General features: G+C 42.8%; 5 protein-coding genes across 10 annotated transcripts; 3 read left to right on the top strand and 2 right to left on the bottom strand.

The window, feature by feature from the left end:
* The first annotated feature begins 4,216 nt into the window (after positions 1 to 4,216).
* Positions 4,217 to 6,189, top strand: LOC108596030 (probable cysteine--tRNA ligase, mitochondrial). 2 transcript variants are annotated; one of them, XM_017981394.2, is made up of 2 exons: positions 4,217 to 4,355; positions 4,411 to 6,189. In XM_017981394.2, exons 1-2 carry the CDS (start codon positions 4,345 to 4,347, stop codon positions 6,095 to 6,097), a joined length of 1,698 nt encoding a protein of 565 aa, XP_017836883.1. In that variant the 5' UTR covers positions 4,217 to 4,344; the 3' UTR covers positions 6,098 to 6,189. The 2 variants fall into 2 exon arrangements, with proteins under 2 accessions (XP_017836883.1, XP_017836882.1); XM_017981393.2 differs by having other exon boundaries at positions 4,405 to 6,189.
* Positions 6,190 to 6,286: 97 nt separating this feature from the next.
* On the bottom strand, positions 6,287 to 7,941 carry LOC108596031 (transmembrane protein 39A). Its single transcript, XM_017981395.1, has 4 exons — positions 7,662 to 7,941; positions 7,378 to 7,604; positions 6,759 to 7,323; positions 6,287 to 6,701 (listed from the first exon to the last, which is right to left on the bottom strand). The coding sequence occupies exons 1-4, from the start codon at positions 7,908 to 7,910 to the stop codon at positions 6,474 to 6,476; spliced, it is 1,269 nt and encodes a 422-aa protein (XP_017836884.1). The 5' UTR covers positions 7,911 to 7,941; the 3' UTR covers positions 6,287 to 6,473.
* Positions 7,942 to 8,038: 97 nt separating this feature from the next.
* Positions 8,039 to 8,487, top strand: LOC108596037 (cytochrome c oxidase assembly factor 5). Its single transcript, XM_017981402.1, has 2 exons — positions 8,039 to 8,322; positions 8,379 to 8,487. Exons 1-2 carry the CDS (start codon positions 8,122 to 8,124, stop codon positions 8,418 to 8,420), a joined length of 243 nt encoding a protein of 80 aa, XP_017836891.1. The 5' UTR covers positions 8,039 to 8,121; the 3' UTR covers positions 8,421 to 8,487.
* On the bottom strand, positions 8,436 to 12,430 carry LOC108596025 (ATP-dependent RNA helicase DHX8). The gene is made up of 3 exons (XM_017981383.1): positions 12,305 to 12,430; positions 9,106 to 12,246; positions 8,436 to 9,049 (listed from the first exon to the last, which is right to left on the bottom strand). Exons 1-3 carry the CDS (start codon positions 12,375 to 12,377, stop codon positions 8,502 to 8,504), a joined length of 3,762 nt encoding a protein of 1,253 aa, XP_017836872.1. The 5' UTR covers positions 12,378 to 12,430; the 3' UTR covers positions 8,436 to 8,501.
* Positions 12,431 to 12,663: 233 nt separating this feature from the next.
* On the top strand, positions 12,664 to 17,632 carry LOC108596028. 5 transcript variants are annotated; one of them, XM_017981390.1, is made up of 8 exons: positions 12,664 to 13,014; positions 14,014 to 14,330; positions 14,391 to 14,917; positions 14,974 to 15,419; positions 15,477 to 15,708; positions 15,840 to 15,911; positions 16,136 to 16,804; positions 16,860 to 17,632. In XM_017981390.1, the coding sequence occupies exons 1-8, from the start codon at positions 12,871 to 12,873 to the stop codon at positions 17,585 to 17,587; spliced, it is 3,135 nt and encodes a 1,044-aa protein (XP_017836879.1). In that variant the 5' UTR covers positions 12,664 to 12,870; the 3' UTR covers positions 17,588 to 17,632. The 5 variants fall into 5 exon arrangements, with proteins under 5 accessions (XP_017836879.1, XP_017836880.1, XP_017836875.1 ...); XM_017981386.1 differs by lacking the exon at positions 12,664 to 13,014 and adding an exon at positions 13,523 to 13,877; XM_017981391.1 differs by lacking the exon at positions 15,840 to 15,911.
* The last annotated feature ends 1,659 nt before the right edge of the window (positions 17,633 to 19,291 follow it).

Below are 19,291 nucleotides of genomic sequence, written 5' to 3'. Positions count from 1 at the left end.
GTTGAAACATAGCTCGGCTAGTTTTTTGGGGTTTGTTGTGTATAACAATCTAAGTAGGAAGCGCTTCGTTTCGCAGCGTGGGCGTTAATTATGCTGCTCAGTGTAAGGCTGACATTGTTGTTGTTGTTGTTCTAGAAATAGAAAGTTTTTCGCAAAACGATTACATTTTTACAAGTATTTTTATTGAAACGGATATGTAGGTCCTTCGGCTGGCAACTAAACCAAATGACAACAAAATGCAATTTTGCGCGCTAAACACACTCGCACACACACAGCCTTACTAAAAATGCAATGTCAGTGAGCGCTGCGCTCCGCCAAAACACGCAAAGCTTCAAAGACCAACTGAAGACAGCGAAGCGCCAGCGCCAAGTGCAATGTAATTTTTTTTTTCATTGCCGCGAAAATAGTAATTATTATTGCCTATGTTACTACTACTGCTAGTCTCTTATTATTTTTGCACGCTCTTTCTTTCTAATATCGGGGCTTGCAAATAGTTTATTTTATTTTCCCTATAAATAGCCGCCGCCTGATAGCGCAACAGTCGTTTGTTAACTGCTCAGCGCGCATTCAGCAGCATACCCTGTATTTAGTTGGGACGCAAACCCAGTATGCGCGACTGCCAAATTGCCAATTGCTTACAGGGCAGCGTATCTTAATGTCTTTATCTGTTTGCGGCCTATGACTCGCTAACGAGAGCATAAAACTTGTGCGTGTCTAGATTATGAGTTTTGTTGCATGTTACCATTTGTTGCACTACGTTGCACTTTGAGTTGCACCAAATATTTTCCAACTAGCTGCTGCTACAACTTAACTGTTAAGTGTAATATATGTATATATACGTTGAAAAATGAAAGTTATTTGGCCAAGCTGTTGTGCATACAAACAATTATTAAGTTTTGCAAGTTTTTAAAGGGGAAGCTACAACATCCTACATGGAAATACACACAATTTGCTCAAAAATCAAGTGCAATGAACAAATGGCTAATAAGTGTTTCAAATAATCAGCCAATATTTTGCTTGAAATTTGCTTTAAAAGACACTGCTATACAGTTTAACTTTTTAGCAATATTATATAATCTATTTTCTTACTATTGGCAGTAGCTAATATTTTTTCCAATACTGTTTAATAATATAGATTTCATTAATAATCTATAGACTCTGTTTTAATTTTGAATTATTATATAAAATCTATTTTCTAACAATTATATTGATCTTAATATATGTTCAATAATATAAATCTGTTTAAAGTTTAGTTGATTTTTTCGCTCTACATTCCCTACATTAAATTCAATTTCAAATTGTGAAAGTTGCAAAAGTTGAAAGGACCAATTTGCTGCTGGCTCTCCTGCTTTTGCTGTTTTTTTTTTGTTTCTTTTGCTTTTTGTTTGCCGCTGCTTGCCGCATGGCACCTGTTGGTTTGTCTTGTGGCACGCGATGTGCATCAATTTAGACACTTGTATATAAATGAAAATATATGCTACATATTGCTTGCTGAGTCTTGGGGGTTTTTCTTGCATTAATTTGTTAACTATTTATGGCGATGAAACACACACAGCACATGCCATAAGGAATTAATGCGCAGAACTTAGTATAAGCGCCTAACTAACGGCTTTAAAAATTATGTAAAACAGTGACTGCATGTGTGTGTGTGTGTGTCTAGTCCAGACACACGCGCACTTAACACAAGTCGACTCTATATGTTGGCAAGAGAGAGGGGAGCGAGCTGCGAGGTTTTTCCTTGGCTTTGGCAAAATCTTTACTGGAGTGAGGTCAAAAGTAGCAACAATTTTTTGTTGTTGCTGTTTTTTTTTAAGGTTTTTCCTTGTGCAACGCCGACAAGTCAACAACCACGTTGAATGACCAACAATTCGCGCTGACTTCGGCGCTACGACTTACGTCGCACTGTTGCAACATGAAGTGGCAACAACAACAACTAGCAACAAAGCCTATTAATGTGCAACACACAGTCATAGTCGAAGTCAGGGCTTTGCGGCAAAGCTAAAATCCTTGGCTAGTGTCGTGAAAAGCAAGAAAAGAAATAAAAACTTATCACTGTTGTTCAATTTTTGGGTTTTAAGCTTAATTAGCTAAGCACAGGCTTGAAGTAATTGTTATAAGCTATTGCTTAGTTGGATTGAGTAACATTTAAAACTTTTTTATGCTAATTTTATGAATAATAATTTATGCATGTTTGTAACACTTTAATTTTAAGCAAACTTGATTTTGTTTTAATACATATTGCTGTAGTTTATTAAACATTATATTAGTTGTATTGCTGTGCATTTGTTACATACAAATATCTATTTAAAAAAACCGTTTTGCTTAGCGCGCTTTCTTGCATCGATCCGATGCACTTGCCGTTCGTTGAAAAACTAAACCGCTAAAAGAAAATGCCTGCTATACTACTAGCTGTGTCTATGTGTGTGTGCGTGTGTGTGTGCTGGCCAGTCGCGTCCTTTTGTAGCAACGAGCCAGGTCTTGAGCCAGCCGAAGTGGCCACAGAGTCGTGGGTCAGTAAACCTACTTCCGTTTGACATAAATACGCCTTGGACATGAAAACCTTTGGCCACTGGTGCGGCCACTGAGTTGTTGCTGTTGTTGTTGTTGTTGCTGCGTTTGATTGAGACTGACATACTACGGCTGTAGATTCAAACTTCTTTTTTGTTGGCACTTTTTTTTTTACTTGTAGCTGCTGCAGGCGCAGTCAAAAAATTCTTGCAATTGTTACAATTTTCCTTTTCAATTGAGCGTTCCGCTTTTTAGACTCTAGACAAAAAAAATGCACAACTGTCTTGTAGCTTAATTTAATGAGATTTATGTGTAACAAGCAAAGCATATAAAGCTAATATATTCTTAGTCCATGAAGCCATGCAGCTCTCTAAAGCTTTGCAGTTATCTTTATAATCATAAATGTTTACTTTAAGTGCAGTAAGTAGCTCTGCCTATTTGCATAGAGTCCTACACTGTCGTCTTGACTTTCAGCTTTTTGTTTGTGGGCTGAGTTTGACCTTAATCAATGCTCGCCCAAAAACTAAAAGCATATGCATTTGATTGTACGCTTTCAAGCTATTTAATTTTGATTACTCTCAACTGCACCTTGCATCTTTGTAGGTGCGTCCCCACGCGATTGGCGCATGCATTGACCCATATTCAAATTAATATCAACTGCGCTGTCAGACAAGCCCATTTGCTGAAATGCTAAAATTGTAATTGTAATTGCTGTAGGGAAATCCAAGCCAAGCCACCAAGCCTACTTAAAGGACCTCACCTTACAAACGCTCTTTTAATTTGCTTGCAATTTAACGTAACCTCTTTTTGTATTTGCGCCAAATCATATATCCCTAACTCACATTTAATTTAGTTGCCGCCATGGTTTTATTTCATTTGTGACTTGACTGGCCAACAACAAAAATTTTCCACCCAATTTTCTTAATATCCTTGACCCCAATGTTGCTTTTTTTGCTTACGCATTTAAAGGTTTTGCCAAAGTAAGCGTCAAAGCAGCACACGGTGCGTATCATTGTTATACATTTAAATAGTTTACTGCCTTACTTACCGCGTGCTTGGCTATTGATTTACCTAACCATAAGAAATTATAGAGCAACGGCTTAATTGTTTTTGAGCGCTAGAAATTTTAGTTTAGTTATTTTGCTTAGATTAAAAAAATATATTAATAGCTTGTAGCTTTCATATATAATTTCTTACATTCACACTGGCTTACAGTGATTCTACCTCTTTATATTTTATTCCTAGAGAGATTCTACTAACTTAAGTATATAGAATATCGCTTAATGTCAAACCAAATGCCACCCCACCACCTACACACCCATCAACTCTCTCTGCTCGCAGCTCTCAGCCACAGCAGCACATAACGAAGGGCGATCGTAAGACACGAGCAGCGCTGCTTTCTCTATCGCTATCTCTATCTCTGTATGGACTGCTGAAAATTAAACAAGCTGTAGATATTTTTATTTTCCTATTTAACATGCAAACATCTATACGCAATATATATATAAAGAGCTCTGAGCTGTAAATGTAAATCTTTATTTAAGCTAAAACTTAGCCAGCTGTTGAATTTAAAAAGCCGCTAATGAGTATTTTTAATACTGAAATCGATAACTATCGATGCTTTTATTGAGCTTATAGCTACTTTAAAAAATAAGTGCTGCCTGGCGTTAGTTGTCATTATAATTTTAACTTGGTACTTTAGTTGTGTATTTAGTTATTATTTAGCATTATTAAATAAGTTGTCAAGTCTCATTGTGTTACTTTTATCAGCTGCTTATCGATACACAAACGCCGGCAAACAGCTGTTAATCAAATTTCTGTGATAACAATATAATTATGCTTAAAATGTAAGTAAGCAAGAGCGTAACTGCCAGCGAATATATTATTAATTAATAGTTACAGAAATACAGCATTGGACAAATGCCGGCATCTGCGGGATATGCAACGTTGGCAACGTTGCACCCACACCAAGAGCAGCGCCAGCGATGTCAAGTCAGAGGAGAACTTCTTCAAATGGCAAAAGCCGTTGGGACAATTTACGGGCATACGCATTTACAATCATCAGCTGCGTAGCAAAGTGCCGTTGGTACTGCGCAATCCACAAATGGTCACTTGGTATACCTGCGGACCTACTGTCTATGATTCAACACATCTGGGACATGCCAGCACCTACGTTAAGGTGGACATTATACAACGCATTTTGCGAGATTACTTCAAGCTGAATCTGGTGACAGCTATGAATATAACCGATGTGGATGATAAGATTATAAAACGTAGCAAGGAGTGCAATCGCAGCATGTTGGAGCTAACACGCGCATATACGTCAGAGTTTCAGCTGGATATGCAGCGTCTCAATGTCATGCCACCAGATCTGTTGGCACATGTGTCCAGCAACATACTCAACATACAGCGTTTTATAGAACAGCTGATAAACTCGAAGCAAGCGTATGTGGCGCAGGATAAGTCGGTGTACTTTGATGTGGCCAACTGCAAAAGCTACGGCAAGCTGACCGATGTTAGCTTGGACGATGTGCAGCCCGAGGAGCAGCAACAGCTGCAGCATAAACGCCATCCCGCTGACTTTGCGCTCTGGAAGGCCAAGAAGGAGCAATATGATCCCAGCTGGCTGGCACCTTGGGGCGGTGAGGGTCGTCCTGGTTGGCATATTGAATGCAGCGCCATTGCCAGCATGTGCTTTGGCAGCAAACTAGATTTTCATGCAGGTGGCCTAGATTTACGTTTTCCACATCATGAAAACGAGGAGGCGCAATGCTGTGCACATCACGAGCAGGAGCAATGGGTCAACTACTGGCTGCATACGGGCCAGCTGCACTTAACAGGCGAACAACAAAAGATGTCCAAGTCTTTGGGCAATACAATAAGCGTTACACAATTGCTAGAGGATTATTCTGCCGATGAGTTTCGCATGGCCTGTCTGCTGTCCAATTATCGCAATGCTATGCCTTATAGCAAGGAGCTTATGCAAACAGCGTGTCAGACGCTGCAAAAGTTTCACAACTTCCAGGCTGATTTGCAAGCCTACATGCAGTTCCTCAAGCCGCTAAAGCTGCTCGACGAGGGAGCCTTGGTGGAGCAGCTGCAGCATATGACAGCAGAGTTCGACAACAGTCTACGCGATGACTTTGATACTGCACGTGCCATTGGCGTACTGATGGATCAAATGAGCAGCATTAGTCGCTGCATAGATGATCAGCAGCCAGATGCAGAGGAACAGCCCGCACATTGCTTGGATTTGCTGCTAGCAGCGGGCAATTTTATACAGAAATCCATGCGCATCTTTGGCTTAAGTCAGCTTGGCGCTGGCATACAAACACAAGCCGCATCCGCAGATAGTGAAGGCATCAATGCCAATGCGCTTATTGCTGATATTCTGGCGCTGCGCAGCAAACTACGTGAACAGGCAGTCAACGGAAATTTAAAGAACATGGCTTTGTTAGCGGCCTGTGATGAAATGCGTAATCTCTTGCAGCAACATGGCGTGAAGGTGCGCGATCATAAGCAGGGCAGCTCCTGGATTTATAATGCCGGCAGAAAAATTCGTGAAGCAGCCAAGAAGGTGGTTAATTAATCACGCAAGCTAAGTTATTTGAGATATAAAGAAATTTATGTGCTAGGACAAATTATATTTGTACATGTGTAATTATAAATTATAAGAAACTTTTAGTTTGGAATACCAAAATCATATACAAATGTTATATAGTTAGATAAGTATTTTCTACAATTAAACTGTAATTAACTTAGACTTAAATTTGAGCTTAATTTGGCATGTTACATAGTCAAAGCGGCTATATTCTTGCAACTGATTTTGTATTTTTGCTTTTGGAATTTTAAACTTTTTGTGTTTGGACGTTTTTAAATATTGCAATCAGTCAATCGAAGCCAAATCAGTTAAAGTATCGTTTCTAAGCTCAAATCAGTTACAGAAATATGCCTAAAGTTAAACTTTAATTATAAGTTGTTGCGCATTCTGCTCTGTAAAGTTGTTTAGTTATAATATAATCACGCACTAGCTTAAAAAATGCCACCATGCTGGTGAAGGCAACAAAGCTAATCGAAAGCACAAAATGCCATTCAATGCCCGCAGCCGTCAAAGACGCAATCTCCACCAGCAGCACCGCAGCTTGTAGTGTAGCCAACGTGGAGTATATAATAGTGGGATTTTGAAATAGTTTCTGTAAGTATGTGAACTATTAGTGTTTACTCATATTTATAAGTACATTTCTACTCACATAGAAGCGCACATGGCTGGCATTGCCGGGTGTAGCTACTGTAACCAGTCCTTGACTTCGAAAGAGCCCGCCCATGTGCTTGACTACAGTTCCATTGCCATAGACTGCATACCTGTTCCAATTAAGCGCATTGGCTGCAACGATAAGCTGCGAGGGCGCTGCTTGTAGATCACGATCCATGCGCTGCCAACAGCCCAAATGCAATGTGGCGCGATGCAGCGTATCGCTATATTTAGCCGGATACAGAAACACTGCTGATAAGCTAAACGCGCCCAAGCAGACGATGATGCAGTGCTGTGCTGCCCGCATAACATTGTAGTGCACGGTGAACGCGAGCAGGCATGGAATCAGCACCAAATAGGCATTCAACATGCAGGTAAATATTAGCTGCTTGAAACGCTTGTTAAAGTCTTCTCTTAGTATTTCAATTTCATGGCGTATTTGTTCAGGATTCGTGGTGCAGCTGTGCACGGGCATGTCGTTGATATAAACACCGGGAAGTTCGAATCTGCTGCGCAGAAAGGGTTCCAGTTGAAAGCCAAAGATAACGAGATACACCACCACACTAGGAGAACAAAAGGTTAGTTTAACGTATATAGCATACAGCAGTACAACTCACGGATAACTTATATAGAAGATTAGCATATAAGTATGCTTTAGATATAACCTATAAGAACAGTAGCCAATGGAGAATTGCACCAGTGCAGCATAGCCATACTTTAAGCCCCATTGTAGTATGTAATGTCCCTGGTTTTTCCAGTTGCCCAACAAAAAGCAGTAGAACAAACGTCTCGTATTGAGCACTATCAGCAGCAGGCGCAAAAAGGGATCAATTAATTCAATGTTCTGCAAGCGATATTGATTTTAAATGTTGTTTACACACAATTTATATAAATATTTTACCACCATCATGCGCGTATGTGATTGTGGCAACCAAAAATTAGTACGATAAATGTTTATAAATTGCACTATTGTGGCGCCCATAGTAAAACAGCACATTATAAGCTCGCTTAGCCATTCCGGAGTTGTTGAATGCTCTGGAAATGGTATGTGCTTGGGCATTGTAACCTGTTGAGCACCCATTTTGCCGCGTTGACATCCATCATGTGCATCGCTGGAACTGCCCGTATCGCTGCGTTCATCATAAGCCATTATAACAAATTTGTTATAAGCTTATTTTTCACATTTAAGGGAGAAACACAATATCCTGCAATACCAGCAGTTGTATGTTACGGATGACACTGTGTCGGCTAACGAGTTGGATGATACTTGCTTGCTCAGCTAAAACAGCTGATTTGTTGATTTTGTAACGAAATTTGTTTGGATAACAAAAAACAATTTTAAAAAGAAAAACTTTGATAAAATGATGCGGTACGAGGGAAATGAGAAGCTGGCGGATGAGTCTTCTTGTGCCGGCGTGCGTGCGGATCTGAAAATGTGCCTGCTGGAGAGCGAATGCTGTCGTCTGGATAAGAAGACGCCGCGCCAATGCTTGCAGGACAACAGTGTGCCGCCAGAGTGTCAGGTGCTGCGCAACACCTTCTACGAGTGCAAGCGCTCACTGGTAGCCAACAGCCTAAACAGTTTGAGTAGCCAATTTTAAATTGTATATCTTTGCAGTTGGACAATCGGCAACGCTTTCGCGGTCGGAAGGGCTATTAAGGCGACAAGTTGTATTTGCTTTAATTTTTATTTGTTAACTTAGCGTTTATTAAAGTGTAAAGCGAAATGGAAGTATTTAAACTAATTGCGACGTCGGCGCACACGCGATATACGCCATGCATTGGGTTCTTCGTATTTGTTGTAGAGCGGCTCCAATCGTTGATTCTTCTTGAACTTGCTGAGCTTGGTAGGATCGGAGAAGCGAAAGAACGAGGGCGCAAATTCTACCAACCACTTGGGATCAATAGTGGTTACCTCACGCATATATTCCTTGGTAGTTTGCACCAGCTCGTGATAGATAACCCACTCGGGCTGGCGATTAAACAGCGCGCTTGAAGGATGTATATAAACCACCTGTGAGTCAACCAAAGTGCGATAACCCTCCTGTGGATCCTTTTTGGCAGCATTGCGAAAGAAACCTGAGCAAACTGCTTTCTGTATGCGCACAGAGTTCTTGCCCGCAGAGACGACATCCAGCTTGTGACGATCCATGATGCCCAGCAGCTGTTTGCGCACATCCTGTGAACGTTTTAATGTGCGTATTTGCACAAAGTTCTCATAGCACCAGGCATTGGAAAACTTGTTGTTCTTCCAGCTATTGTAGACAGCAAGCAGCGTCAGATGATCACCTGTGGAAGATTAATTTAAAGTTTATATAGCTTGATAGTGTGCTGCAGTTACTCACCCTCAGCCTGATTGAACTTGGCTTTCTTTTGATCCGCCAACGCCTGTTTATCCTTGGGTCTGTAGAATACATTCTGCACACTCAGCATGGATACTATGGTTAAAATCTCATCCGAGCATTGCAGCGCCACCGACATAATCAACATTTTGGATAAGTTGGGCTCCAAGGGAAACTCGGCCATGCGTCTGCCCAGTCTCGTAAGCAAACCCTCATCATCTAGTGCTGACAGCGAATGCAACTGCTCCAAGGCCATGACTAGCGACTCAACAGGTGGCGCATCCATGAAATCGAAGTGCAACAAATCATTGATGCCCATGGTCTTAAGCTGCAGCACTGTGGTGGCCAGATTGGTGCGCTGTATTTCCGGCACTGGCGTGGGCAACATTTCATCACGATACGCACGCTCCGTATAAAGACGATATGTTTTGCCAGGACCTGTGCGTCCAGCGCGCCCAGCACGCTGCTTGGCAGCCGCTTGTGAAATGGGTGTGACCACCAAAGAGTCCATGCCGGTTTTGGAGTTGTAGACTTTCTGCTTGACAAAACCAGGATCCACTACATAAAAAATGCCATCAATGGTGAGCGAGGTTTCGGCAATGTTTGTGGCAATGACAACCTTGCGGCTGCCAGCGGGCGCAGGATCAAAGATGCGCGTTTGCATCTCTGAGGGCAGCGCGGAGTAGACAGGCAGTATAATAAGTTCAGGCACATCTGGGCCCAGACTCTTCATGCGCTCGTAGAGTATTTCGCAGGCAGTGTCAATTTCCTCCTGACCAGTGAGAAAGAGCAGTATGTCGCCAGGTGGCTCGCGCAAATGTATTTGCATAACGGTTATGAGAGAAGCATCTAGATAATCTGTCTCCGGCTCTTTGGTGTAGAGCACCTCTACGGGAAACGTGCGTCCGGGTATGGTGAAAATAGGTGCCTCAAAGAAATACTGCGAGAACTTTACCGCATCCAAGGTAGCCGAGGTTACTATAAGCTTCAGCTCCGGACGCTTCTGCACGGCAGTTTTAAGCAAGCCAAATAGCACGTCCGTGTGTATTGTACGCTCGTGTGCCTCGTCCAACATAATGACCGAGTAGCTCTTTAGCTCCGCCTCCATGAGACACTCACGCAACAACATGCCGTCTGTCATGTACTTGATGACCGTCTCCGGACTGGTGCAATCCTCAAAACGTATAGTATAGCCCACCTCCTGACCCAGCCGACAGCCATATTCCTCGGCCACGCGCTTGGCCACCGACATTGCAGCCACACGACGTGGCTGCGTGCAGCCAATCTTGCCACGATTAGTGAAGCCACATTCACCCAAATATTGTGTTATCTGTGTCGTCTTGCCGGAGCCCGTTTCACCAATAACAATCAAAATTTGATTGTCTGTCACTGCCTTGATGAGATCATCGCGCAGCTTGTAGATGGGCAAGGATTGACGTTGTTCCACCAGCGTTAGGTCGGTTTTCTTGCCAAAACTGGATTTCTTGCCGCCTATGACGTGCTTTTTCCACTCGGGCACTTCTTGTGGTGCAGCACCCATGCCACGCATATTGGCCGCCAGATGGCGTGCGGTGTCATCTTCTGGCAATGGATCTATCCAGTTCTTGTTGAGATTGCTGGGCAGCGCTTCCATTTCCTGCTCGCGTTGCAGCATTTTCTGTTCGCGTCGCTCCTTGGACAACGCCGACTGCATCATAGCTGCCTGCGCCAACGAACCATCTGGATTTTTAACTATGCGCACAGGCGACAAATCATGTAGTGCTCTGCCATGCCCCGAAAGAAATGGCGGCTCTTCCTCCACTATTTCAATTTCTATATCTGCTTCATCGTCTTCATCCTTGGGCAGCAGACCCGTCTCTTCATCAAAGTCCGGCATCTCGCTCCGATCCAGCACGCCGGAGCTTATCATTTGCTTAATCTCCCAGCGCTCTGGACTGCTGATGCGCGTTACTCGCTTGCGGGATTCATGCTCATCTCCGTCTATATTGTTGCTTTGTAGATTCAGTATGGAAGTGCTGCTGTAGGGCCCATCTGGATTACGATCACGCAGCTCCATAGGATCTTCCTCGGGCTCATGTGATAACGGATTCAAATCACGTCCACTCTCCTGGTCCACCTCCTTCATAGAGAGCGACACCTTTTGGCCTGTAAGCGACATAACTTTCACCTTAACAGTTTGATTGCGCTGCACCACCTCCGTAACATCTGTGACACGTCCCTCGGCGCGCAGCTGTGAAATGTGCACTAAGCCCTCCCAGCGTTTGCGTAGACCAAACAATTGCACAAAGCAACCAAAAGGAACTATATTGGCTACTTTGCCAGAGTAAATCTTGCCAGCCTCGGGATCATCAGTCATTACTGCTGCAGGTGGCGGCATCTTCTCCTGCTGTCGACTGCTGTGCGAGCGCGAGCCAGGAGAGCGAGAACGTGAGCGTCGTCTTTTTTCATGACGTCCGCGAGAGCTGGAGCGACGACGGCGATGATCTTCGCGTGATCTGCTGCGTCGCCGATGATCGCGATCGCGATCCCTATCCCTCTCCTTGTCCCTATGACGATCTCTATCGCGCTCTCGATCGCGTTCACGATCTCTGTCGCGCTCGCGATCCCGTACACGTTCCCTATCGCGGTCTCGATCCCGCTCACGTTCTCTGCTGCGACTGCGCTCACGCTCTTTGCGTTTATGTCGATCTCTAGAGCTGGAGCGTTCTCTCCTTCTGCTATCCTTCTTCTCTTTGGGCTCGCTTTGTTTTTCGCCTGGCGCCAATGCCTCCAACTCCATCATAGCTGCATCCACATCACTCATATCGGGTTTGTGCTTCGATTCCTCCTTTTGCTTCGTCTCTTCCTTTTGCTCCTCTTCCACCTGTTTGCTATACTTATCATTAGGCATCGCCAGACCGGGAAACATTTTCATCAGCTGTGTCTTTTTGTCATCTTTGCTGTCTATTTCATTCCATGATGATTTGGAATCGCTTTCGCCGGTTCTGCCAGGTCGCATAAGATTTATGATTCGTTGCAGATTTTGCACCAGGGAATCGGGAAACTCGGCGCCATTATCTAGAAGCGCCTTGCGAAAGGACTCATAGCTGCGATGCTTTGCCTCCATGTCAATTATAAACTCGGCCAGATCCTTGTCATTTATGCCTTTGAGGAGAAAACAAGCTGTGATTTACTTTCATTAATACTTTCTTGTGTGACTTACCCAAATGATTGTCCAGCTCTGTGCAGATTTTCGATACCAACGAGAGGTATTCTAGTTGCTGCAGCTCGTCCATTTTGTTAAATGAACGTTAAACAACTTTAACCCAATTTAAAATGCTTTGTTAAAATCTATACAAACGTTTAGCAAATAAAAGAATAAACACCACGCTCATTAGTGATGACAACGTGACAGCTTGACAACAACAACAACATACTTCAGAGTGCACCCATAAAAAACAAGCAAGAATTGTTACTACAAATGTAATATATACTTAAAAATACTTTTATTTTCTTAAAAGAGTGATGCTTAATATGATAAATAGTAGTTTTCATTCATAAATAACAATTTACTTCCCACATCACGCGCCCATCTCCAATTCACACACCACAGCTGTTTCGCAGCAGTGTTGTTAACCGAGATTAGCTAACGGTCTGGCAACACTTTTGCAATCTTGACATATTTTGACCAAGCTTCGGTCTGTTTTTTAATGTTTTGCCTTTGGTTTACATTATTTTAGTGCTGCTTATAAGTTCAAGTGACAGAATATTCGTTCGCGTGTTACGAAAATGTCAACGTTTTTCGAATGCTATAATAATTTCCTACAAAGCAGCTCGCACGGAGCTGAGAATACAGTTCCCGAGCAAAGCGACAGCGAGCAACAATTAAATATAACAAATATGGGTCCAATAACGCCAACTCCCAGTGAATCGGTAAGTAAACAATAAAAGTATTTATCATTAATGCTTAACATAAGCTGCAAAATGCAACATTTAGCTGTTTGTGTTACTTTTGGTGGGAAATAAAAGTAGTAGCTTATGTTGTTAGAGAACGCGCAAAATGGTGATGCCAGATCCCGGTGCCAAGTTACTTTAGCTATCTGGTAACGCTTTGTAGCACACGCCATGTTTTAGTTGCAAAGAACGCAATCGGTGATTTGTTAGCAAAAGTTCGGCGTAAAAAAATTGCACAATTGGAAAAAATCTAATTAATTCCCAATTTAACGTGGCGTTTTAGTTGCTGAATAAAAAATAAGTGTCAGGCGTTTGTGTATTTTTCTGTAATACCGCAAGATAGCAAGAAGAAGACAAGTCTACAACGAGTAAACCAAATAAAAAACACACATACAAATACACACACACACACACACATAACACCACACAAATACAAAATGATGCAGCTGAAATCAACAAAAAACAACAAAAACGAAATTGTTTTGGTTGAAAAAACCAAAGCAAAGATAATGCAGTCTTCCCAAAGCAGCGCCAGCAGCTCTTCCATTATTACATATAGTCCTAGTAAATTTATAGCGAGAGGCAGTCCAACTACTATCTACACACAGAAAATGCAAACACACGCAAACACAGGCATAAGCAGAGCCACAGTAGCAGCAGCAGCAACAACAACAAAATCAACAGCAGCTGGGGCTGCAGCTAATGTAAACACATCGTATTATGTAGTTAAGGCAGGTCAACTGGGCAGTGCTTCCATATTAAGCTCGCCGCCCAAAGCAACAACAACAGTAGCTTCTACATCTACGTCATCTGCGACTGCAACGCCCACAGCAACTGAGAATGTAATAAAAAGTCTTTACTCTTCTCACCCAACCCATCTCTAACGCACTTAATCCCATCCCAGCATCTTTATTCACATTATGCTAACCAAATACTATTTTCAATGCTTTTACTAATAATGTTATTTTACATTGCTAGTCGAGCACGATATCGGCGCCAAGTGAATCATCGATGGAGCACAGCTATATCCGTGATAATACTCAACGTCAGGACAATTCGTTGAACTCCAATGGCTTGGCACCTGCACGCACCATTCTAGTGCGTCATGCACCGCAGTGTCCCACCTGCCACACATATCCAGCACATGAGGAGGCAAGTGAAACGCAACAGGCGGTGCCTGTGCCAGCCTATGATGAAATCACAGCCAAAGAGCTAATGAATGAATGCGCACGCATTGCTAAATATGTGCGCAATAATAATTCCGATGAACAGGACTGGGTAATGCGCATTAGTCGGTGAGTCGTAAGCCTAGCAGGCAAGTGAACTATTTTTCATAAACTTTTGTGTTTTTGCAGTGTGGGTTGGACGCCCAATCAGCAGTCGCTGTTTGATAAAGTGGCCGTAATACTCGATCAGGATCAGCTGGCACGCTTGGCAAATGATAAGCGACAGCATGAGGCGATACATCGTCGAGTTTCTGTGGACAAATCGAGCTCACGCATGCGTCGCGCTTTGGCTAGCGTTGCATGGGAGCCGCGTGTTACGCAATGGCTGCATGCTTTACTTATGGAGCAGCTGCCTCCGTCCTACATGGCTTCCTATTTGGATATAATGCAAACGTTAAAGACGAAGCTGCCTACGCTGACGGATAAAATGCTATTCAGTCGCCCCTTGAACAACAGCCAGGAGCTGCTAGCACCTGTTATGAAGAAACGCTGGCAGCCAGAAGTATTGTCCAAGTCGCGGCATTTGGAGCACAATGCCATAATGGTAGCAGTGCCCACTATGCCCACCAGTGGCCCAGTGCCTGAACGCATGCAGAATTGGTATCAGGCCTTGGCGAGCATAACACAAGTGGTGCAAATAACGCTGCCCAACACAAGTAAGCATAAACTATAATAGTATTATGTGCTATAACTAAAAATTCGTTATATGCAGATGATCGCATTGCAAAACAAAATCTGGATCAGGTGGCTGAGACTATAGTGTCATTGACGCGCGTGCGCATACACGAGCTGCGCACGGAGAATCCTAATCGTGGCATTATACTGGTTGGCTTCAATGCAGGCGCTGCGCTGGCGCTACAGGTGGCCATGTCGGAGAGCGTGGCATGTGTAATTTGCATGGGCTTTGCCTACAATACGCTGCGTGGTCCGCGCGGTGCGCCCGATGATCGTCTGCTGGATCTGAAGACGCCCATATTGTTTGTAGTTGGACAGAACTCTGCGCGCACAAGCCAGGAGGAAATGGAAGGACTACGCGAGCGCATGCAATCTGAATCGACGCTAGTGGTTGTGGGCAGCGCCGATGATTCATTGCGTGTGCCCAAAAGCAAACGACGCATTGAGGGCGTTACGCAGTCCATGGTGGATTCAATGGTGGTGGTAAGTGCTGCTCTGCTATGCATTTGAAGTTGTTTATTAATTTTTTTGCGCTTGCAGGATGAAGTCTATGAGTTTATAAACAAAACGCTGACAAATCCACCGGGACCACGCATGCCTACCTCGCTGCTGGGCAGCAGTTCGTATCAGCGTCAGTCCAAGCAGCAGCAGGCTTTAGCTGAGGGTACGGGCGTACCGCAGAAGGCGCTGCCAGGTCAAGCACGCAAGCGCAAGGCAGCTGATGGAATGGATGAGATTGGACAAGCTGCTAAAACTAAATTTGTGCCGCACAGTGAGTGCCAGTTGAACTTTAGCGCTAACAAACTTTTGCATGCACCTATAATTTTCCTTACTAATCACTTATTGCCTGTTGCATGTACATTCCGCTACCTACTCATATATCATACCTCATGCCACATTTAGAGCCGCGTGCGCCCAAGTTGCCCAAGCCAAAGCAACCGCGGCTCATTGATCCATTTGCAGTGAAGCGCAAGGGTAAATGGAACTCATGTAAATACGGGGACCGTAAACAACTGGCTGCTGCAAGCTAATGTTGCACGTCTATTTTATTCAAATAGCACAACTTAGTTTTCATTTCCTGTACTTTGCCTATCCCGCTTACACTTTTACTTAATAATATTTACGGTCCCTGATATTTGAAAATGCTCATCAATGCTCTTTCTTCATTTCTCAATTACTAACAGTTTGCCTCTCTGCAGTCGGGCGCCCACGCACGCGTCCCTTGCCCAGCGTGCAGCCCAAAATCAACAACAACACTGCGGACAAGCAAACGCTGAGCAATGAGGAAATGAATTTATCCATAGAGAACATGCTGGAGGAAACTTTGGAATACGATGAAACTCAAGTGACAGCGCTAGCAACAACGCCAGTTGCTGCCAAATTGAACACACCAACGCTCAAGCCCAACACATTGTCGCTGGCCAGTGGCACCAAAATTAAAATGCTGCCCTCTAATCATTTTGTGCAGCTCAAAACGTTGCCCAACTCAGGCAAGCTAATTAACTATGCAATAAACAAGAACAATAGTCCTGGCATTGGCAATATAGTCAAAACGCTGCCCAGCGGTAGTGGACAGCAGATATTTACATTGAAAACGCCAACAGGACAAACCACACAGTTTGTAACTGCCGTATCCGGTGGTGCAACAGCTGCGTCATCCAATCAACAAAAGTATACAGTTATAAAGAATACCAATGGCATGACTATGCTGCAGGTGACCAAGAACGTTGGCGTGCCAAGTGGCGTTAATAGCAATATGGACTTGTCCAATATAATCGATATGCCCATAGTATTTGCGGATAATGAGGGCAACATAGCTGATCAGCAACAGCAGCAGGAGCAGCAGCAGCAGCAGCAGTTGAAGAGCGGTAAGTTTTGCAATTCAATTAAAAACTAAATAATTAAACGTTTGTTAATTTGCAGCCAACGCACCCTTAATCATTAGCCAGAAGATTATTAAGGAAGCCACCCAGCCAGTCAAGACAGCAGGTTTGGTACCCACCAAATCCAGCAACATTGTCATCAACAAAGGCATACAGCAGCTGTTTACTACGACGCCCACTGGCGGCAATAAGCTTGTCTATGTCAATCGCAGTAATATTAAGCCCATTACCACAGCTGCAACTGCAACAGCAACAAGTGCACGTTTACCCACAGGCGCCACCGCATTGCCCATACGCATACTCAGCAGTCCGAAGGGCGGCGCAGTTACGCCCAGCAGCAGTCAACCAGTGATGATAGATGCAAAGTCACTCAATTTACAAACTATAAAGACCACAGCAGGCGGCACAGTTGCCATGCGTGCGGCTACTGGCAGCAGCGGCGGCGTCAAGACATTTCCACAATTTCAAGTCATCAATCAGGCCGATGGCAAGCAAGCTGTGCGCAGCATATACTTCAAATCCGCGGCTGGACTTAAGCCTGTGCAAATGCTGGCCAATCGGCCAATTGGTGCTGTGCCCATAACAACGCCAGGTGGCGCTGCAGTGCGTCGTGTGGTTAACATAGGCCCAGTAACCAAGTCGCCAGTAGCCATAGGAGCGGCAGCTACATCCACAGCAAGCAGCATGGGCATTTCATTACAGTCCTCGCCAAAGATTACAGTCAGTGCAAGCAGCACAGTGGGCGCACCGAAGACGAGTAAGAATTAATTAATTAATAAGTTAGCATTAGCTAAAGATACTCAAAACTCTTTAAGTCATGTTACTGTATATATATAATTTAATTACTGTTGATCATTAAATATATATATGCTAAGTTTTAAATTTGAAATAAAATAAATAAGTTACATACTCGCTAGTGTATTTTATGGTATATAAATTGAATTCAGTGTAAGTCTAAAGAATTTCAGCAGCAGTTTATATATATTTATTATTATATGACAGCAATATTATTATTTGGTTTTAGACTAGTTATAATTTATTTTATGGTATTTTATAATTTAACAGAATTTTTACTACCAATTCTTGCTTCGCTTTGAAGCAGTTGGCTGCTTGGTCGTTTTGGCCCACTGTGCTGCGTTGCAAATTCCTGTCTTGAATTACTTTTTTGTTTGAGCACAGGAAGCTTGTTTGTCGTGAGAAAATTAAAATGTTAGCATGTCTGCTAACTGTTGCACAATATATTGTTGCATTGATATAGCAAAGGAAAGCACATACGCTTAGGCTCTAGCTCTACTGGGTCAGTGGTGCTAAAACTGTAAGACAGCCAGCGAAATGTTTTGATATGTTTTTGCATTTTTTGCTGATTTAACAATTATATGTACAGGCAGCCTTTTGGGGAATAAGTGACTAGTGAATACAGTACAAACTCAATAAATAAGAAGCAGCAATTTAAACAGCTGTACAAAATTATTATGAGTACATTTCAACTTTGGAATATAACAAAACAAAGGGTTTTAAAGGGTATTCAAATTTAGACGCTAACAATAATTTTCAAAAACTTTTTTTTTTAACATTAAGCACTTAGACGGCGTCTTAAATTACATTCAAGTGCAGCTACAACAATTGAGAATAGCATAATTATATATATGCTTGTATGTGTGTATAATTCTGCTGGGATCAGCAAATTTCCAAAGGAAGGCAAGTTCAGACATATGTATATGTTGAGTTGAGTTCTTGTTTTGTTGGATATATTTAATTACATTTTTTTTATTTGTATGTACAGTACCACAATTTGAAGTTTCTATGTTGCAGCTGACGTCAACATTGTAGCTTTGACTTTAAAGATATAACAACTCAAAGAATTGTATTTTTGCATTTAGCTTTTAGTAACGCGTAGAAGTTTGAAGTGTAAGCAGCTTGTTAAAAGTTAAAAAAACAGCAACATATTCAAACATTTAAAGAGTGTTTTAATTTAAGTGCGCGCTGTTTAATATTGAAAGCAAAGCAAACTTTAGTAATTTATAAATATTTTGCGCTTTAAATTGCCAGGACATCAGCAGCTTCCGCACACAGCTGCACCCACATTTATCCTCCCACAAATACTCAATCATTCCTGCATAATCAGTTGGTCGCCTGTTATTTGCTTATGAAAAATATTGCCAGCACAGAAATACACACAGCTATTTACATACACAAACACACACACATCGACGTATATATTTGTGGCAAGGAAAACGGCAAAGTTGTTGAAATTGCAACGCTTGTGGCAATATGTAAGTGGCATTTGGGGTTTTGCTCGTTTTTCCATGCATTTTCACAGCATTTGCATGTTATTAGAGCTGGCAGCAGTAAATGTTGCAAGCAGCAGGCGGTGGGGTGGGGGGCATGCCACATTTGTAAAACAAACTGTCAGCGTTTGCTTTTGGCTGTCTCCAGCTAAAATCAAATGCATCCTCTTTGCTCTTTGCTCGT

The sequence above is a fragment of the Drosophila busckii genome, chromosome 2R (genome assembly GCF_011750605.1).
Source record: "Drosophila busckii strain San Diego stock center, stock number 13000-0081.31 chromosome 2R, ASM1175060v1, whole genome shotgun sequence".
Taxonomy (NCBI): Eukaryota; Metazoa; Arthropoda; class Insecta; order Diptera; family Drosophilidae; genus Drosophila; species Drosophila busckii.
The sequence above is the reverse complement of the archived record's forward strand: the minus strand, read 5'-3'. Positions and strand labels throughout refer to the sequence as shown.

Bases quoted from the DNA above. Each gene is read 5' to 3' on its own strand.
- LOC108596031 (XM_017981395.1), bottom strand. From the start codon at position 7,910: ATGGCTTATGATGAACGCAGCGATACGGGCAGTTCCAGCGATGCACAT. The intron at 7,605-7,661 runs GTAAAATATTTA...TATCGCTTGCAG, and splicing joins CACATACGCGCATGATGGTG to AACATTGAATTAATTGATCC. The intron at 6,702-6,758 runs GTGAGTAGAAAT...ACATACTTACAG, and splicing joins CCAGCCATGTGCGCTTCTAT to AAACTATTTCAAAATCCCAC.
- LOC108596037 (XM_017981402.1), top strand. From the start codon at position 8,122: ATGATGCGGTACGAGGGAAATGAGAAGCTGGCGGATGAGTCTTCTTGT. The intron at 8,323-8,378 runs GTAGCCAACAGC...ATATCTTTGCAG, and splicing joins ACGAGTGCAAGCGCTCACTG to TTGGACAATCGGCAACGCTT.
- LOC108596025 (XM_017981383.1), bottom strand. From the start codon at position 12,377: ATGGACGAGCTGCAGCAACTAGAATACCTCTCGTTGGTATCGAAAATC. The intron at 12,247-12,304 runs GTAAGTCACACA...TTCTCCTCAAAG, and splicing joins AGAGCTGGACAATCATTTGG to GCATAAATGACAAGGATCTG. The intron at 9,050-9,105 runs GTGAGTAACTGC...AATCTTCCACAG, and splicing joins CAAGTTCAATCAGGCTGAGG to GTGATCATCTGACGCTGCTT.
- LOC108596028 (XM_017981386.1), top strand. From the start codon at position 13,545: ATGCAGTCTTCCCAAAGCAGCGCCAGCAGCTCTTCCATTATTACATAT. The intron at 14,918-14,973 runs GTAAGCATAAAC...CGTTATATGCAG, and splicing joins AATAACGCTGCCCAACACAA to ATGATCGCATTGCAAAACAA. The intron at 15,912-16,135 runs GTAAATGGAACT...GCCTCTCTGCAG, and splicing joins ATTTGCAGTGAAGCGCAAGG to TCGGGCGCCCACGCACGCGT.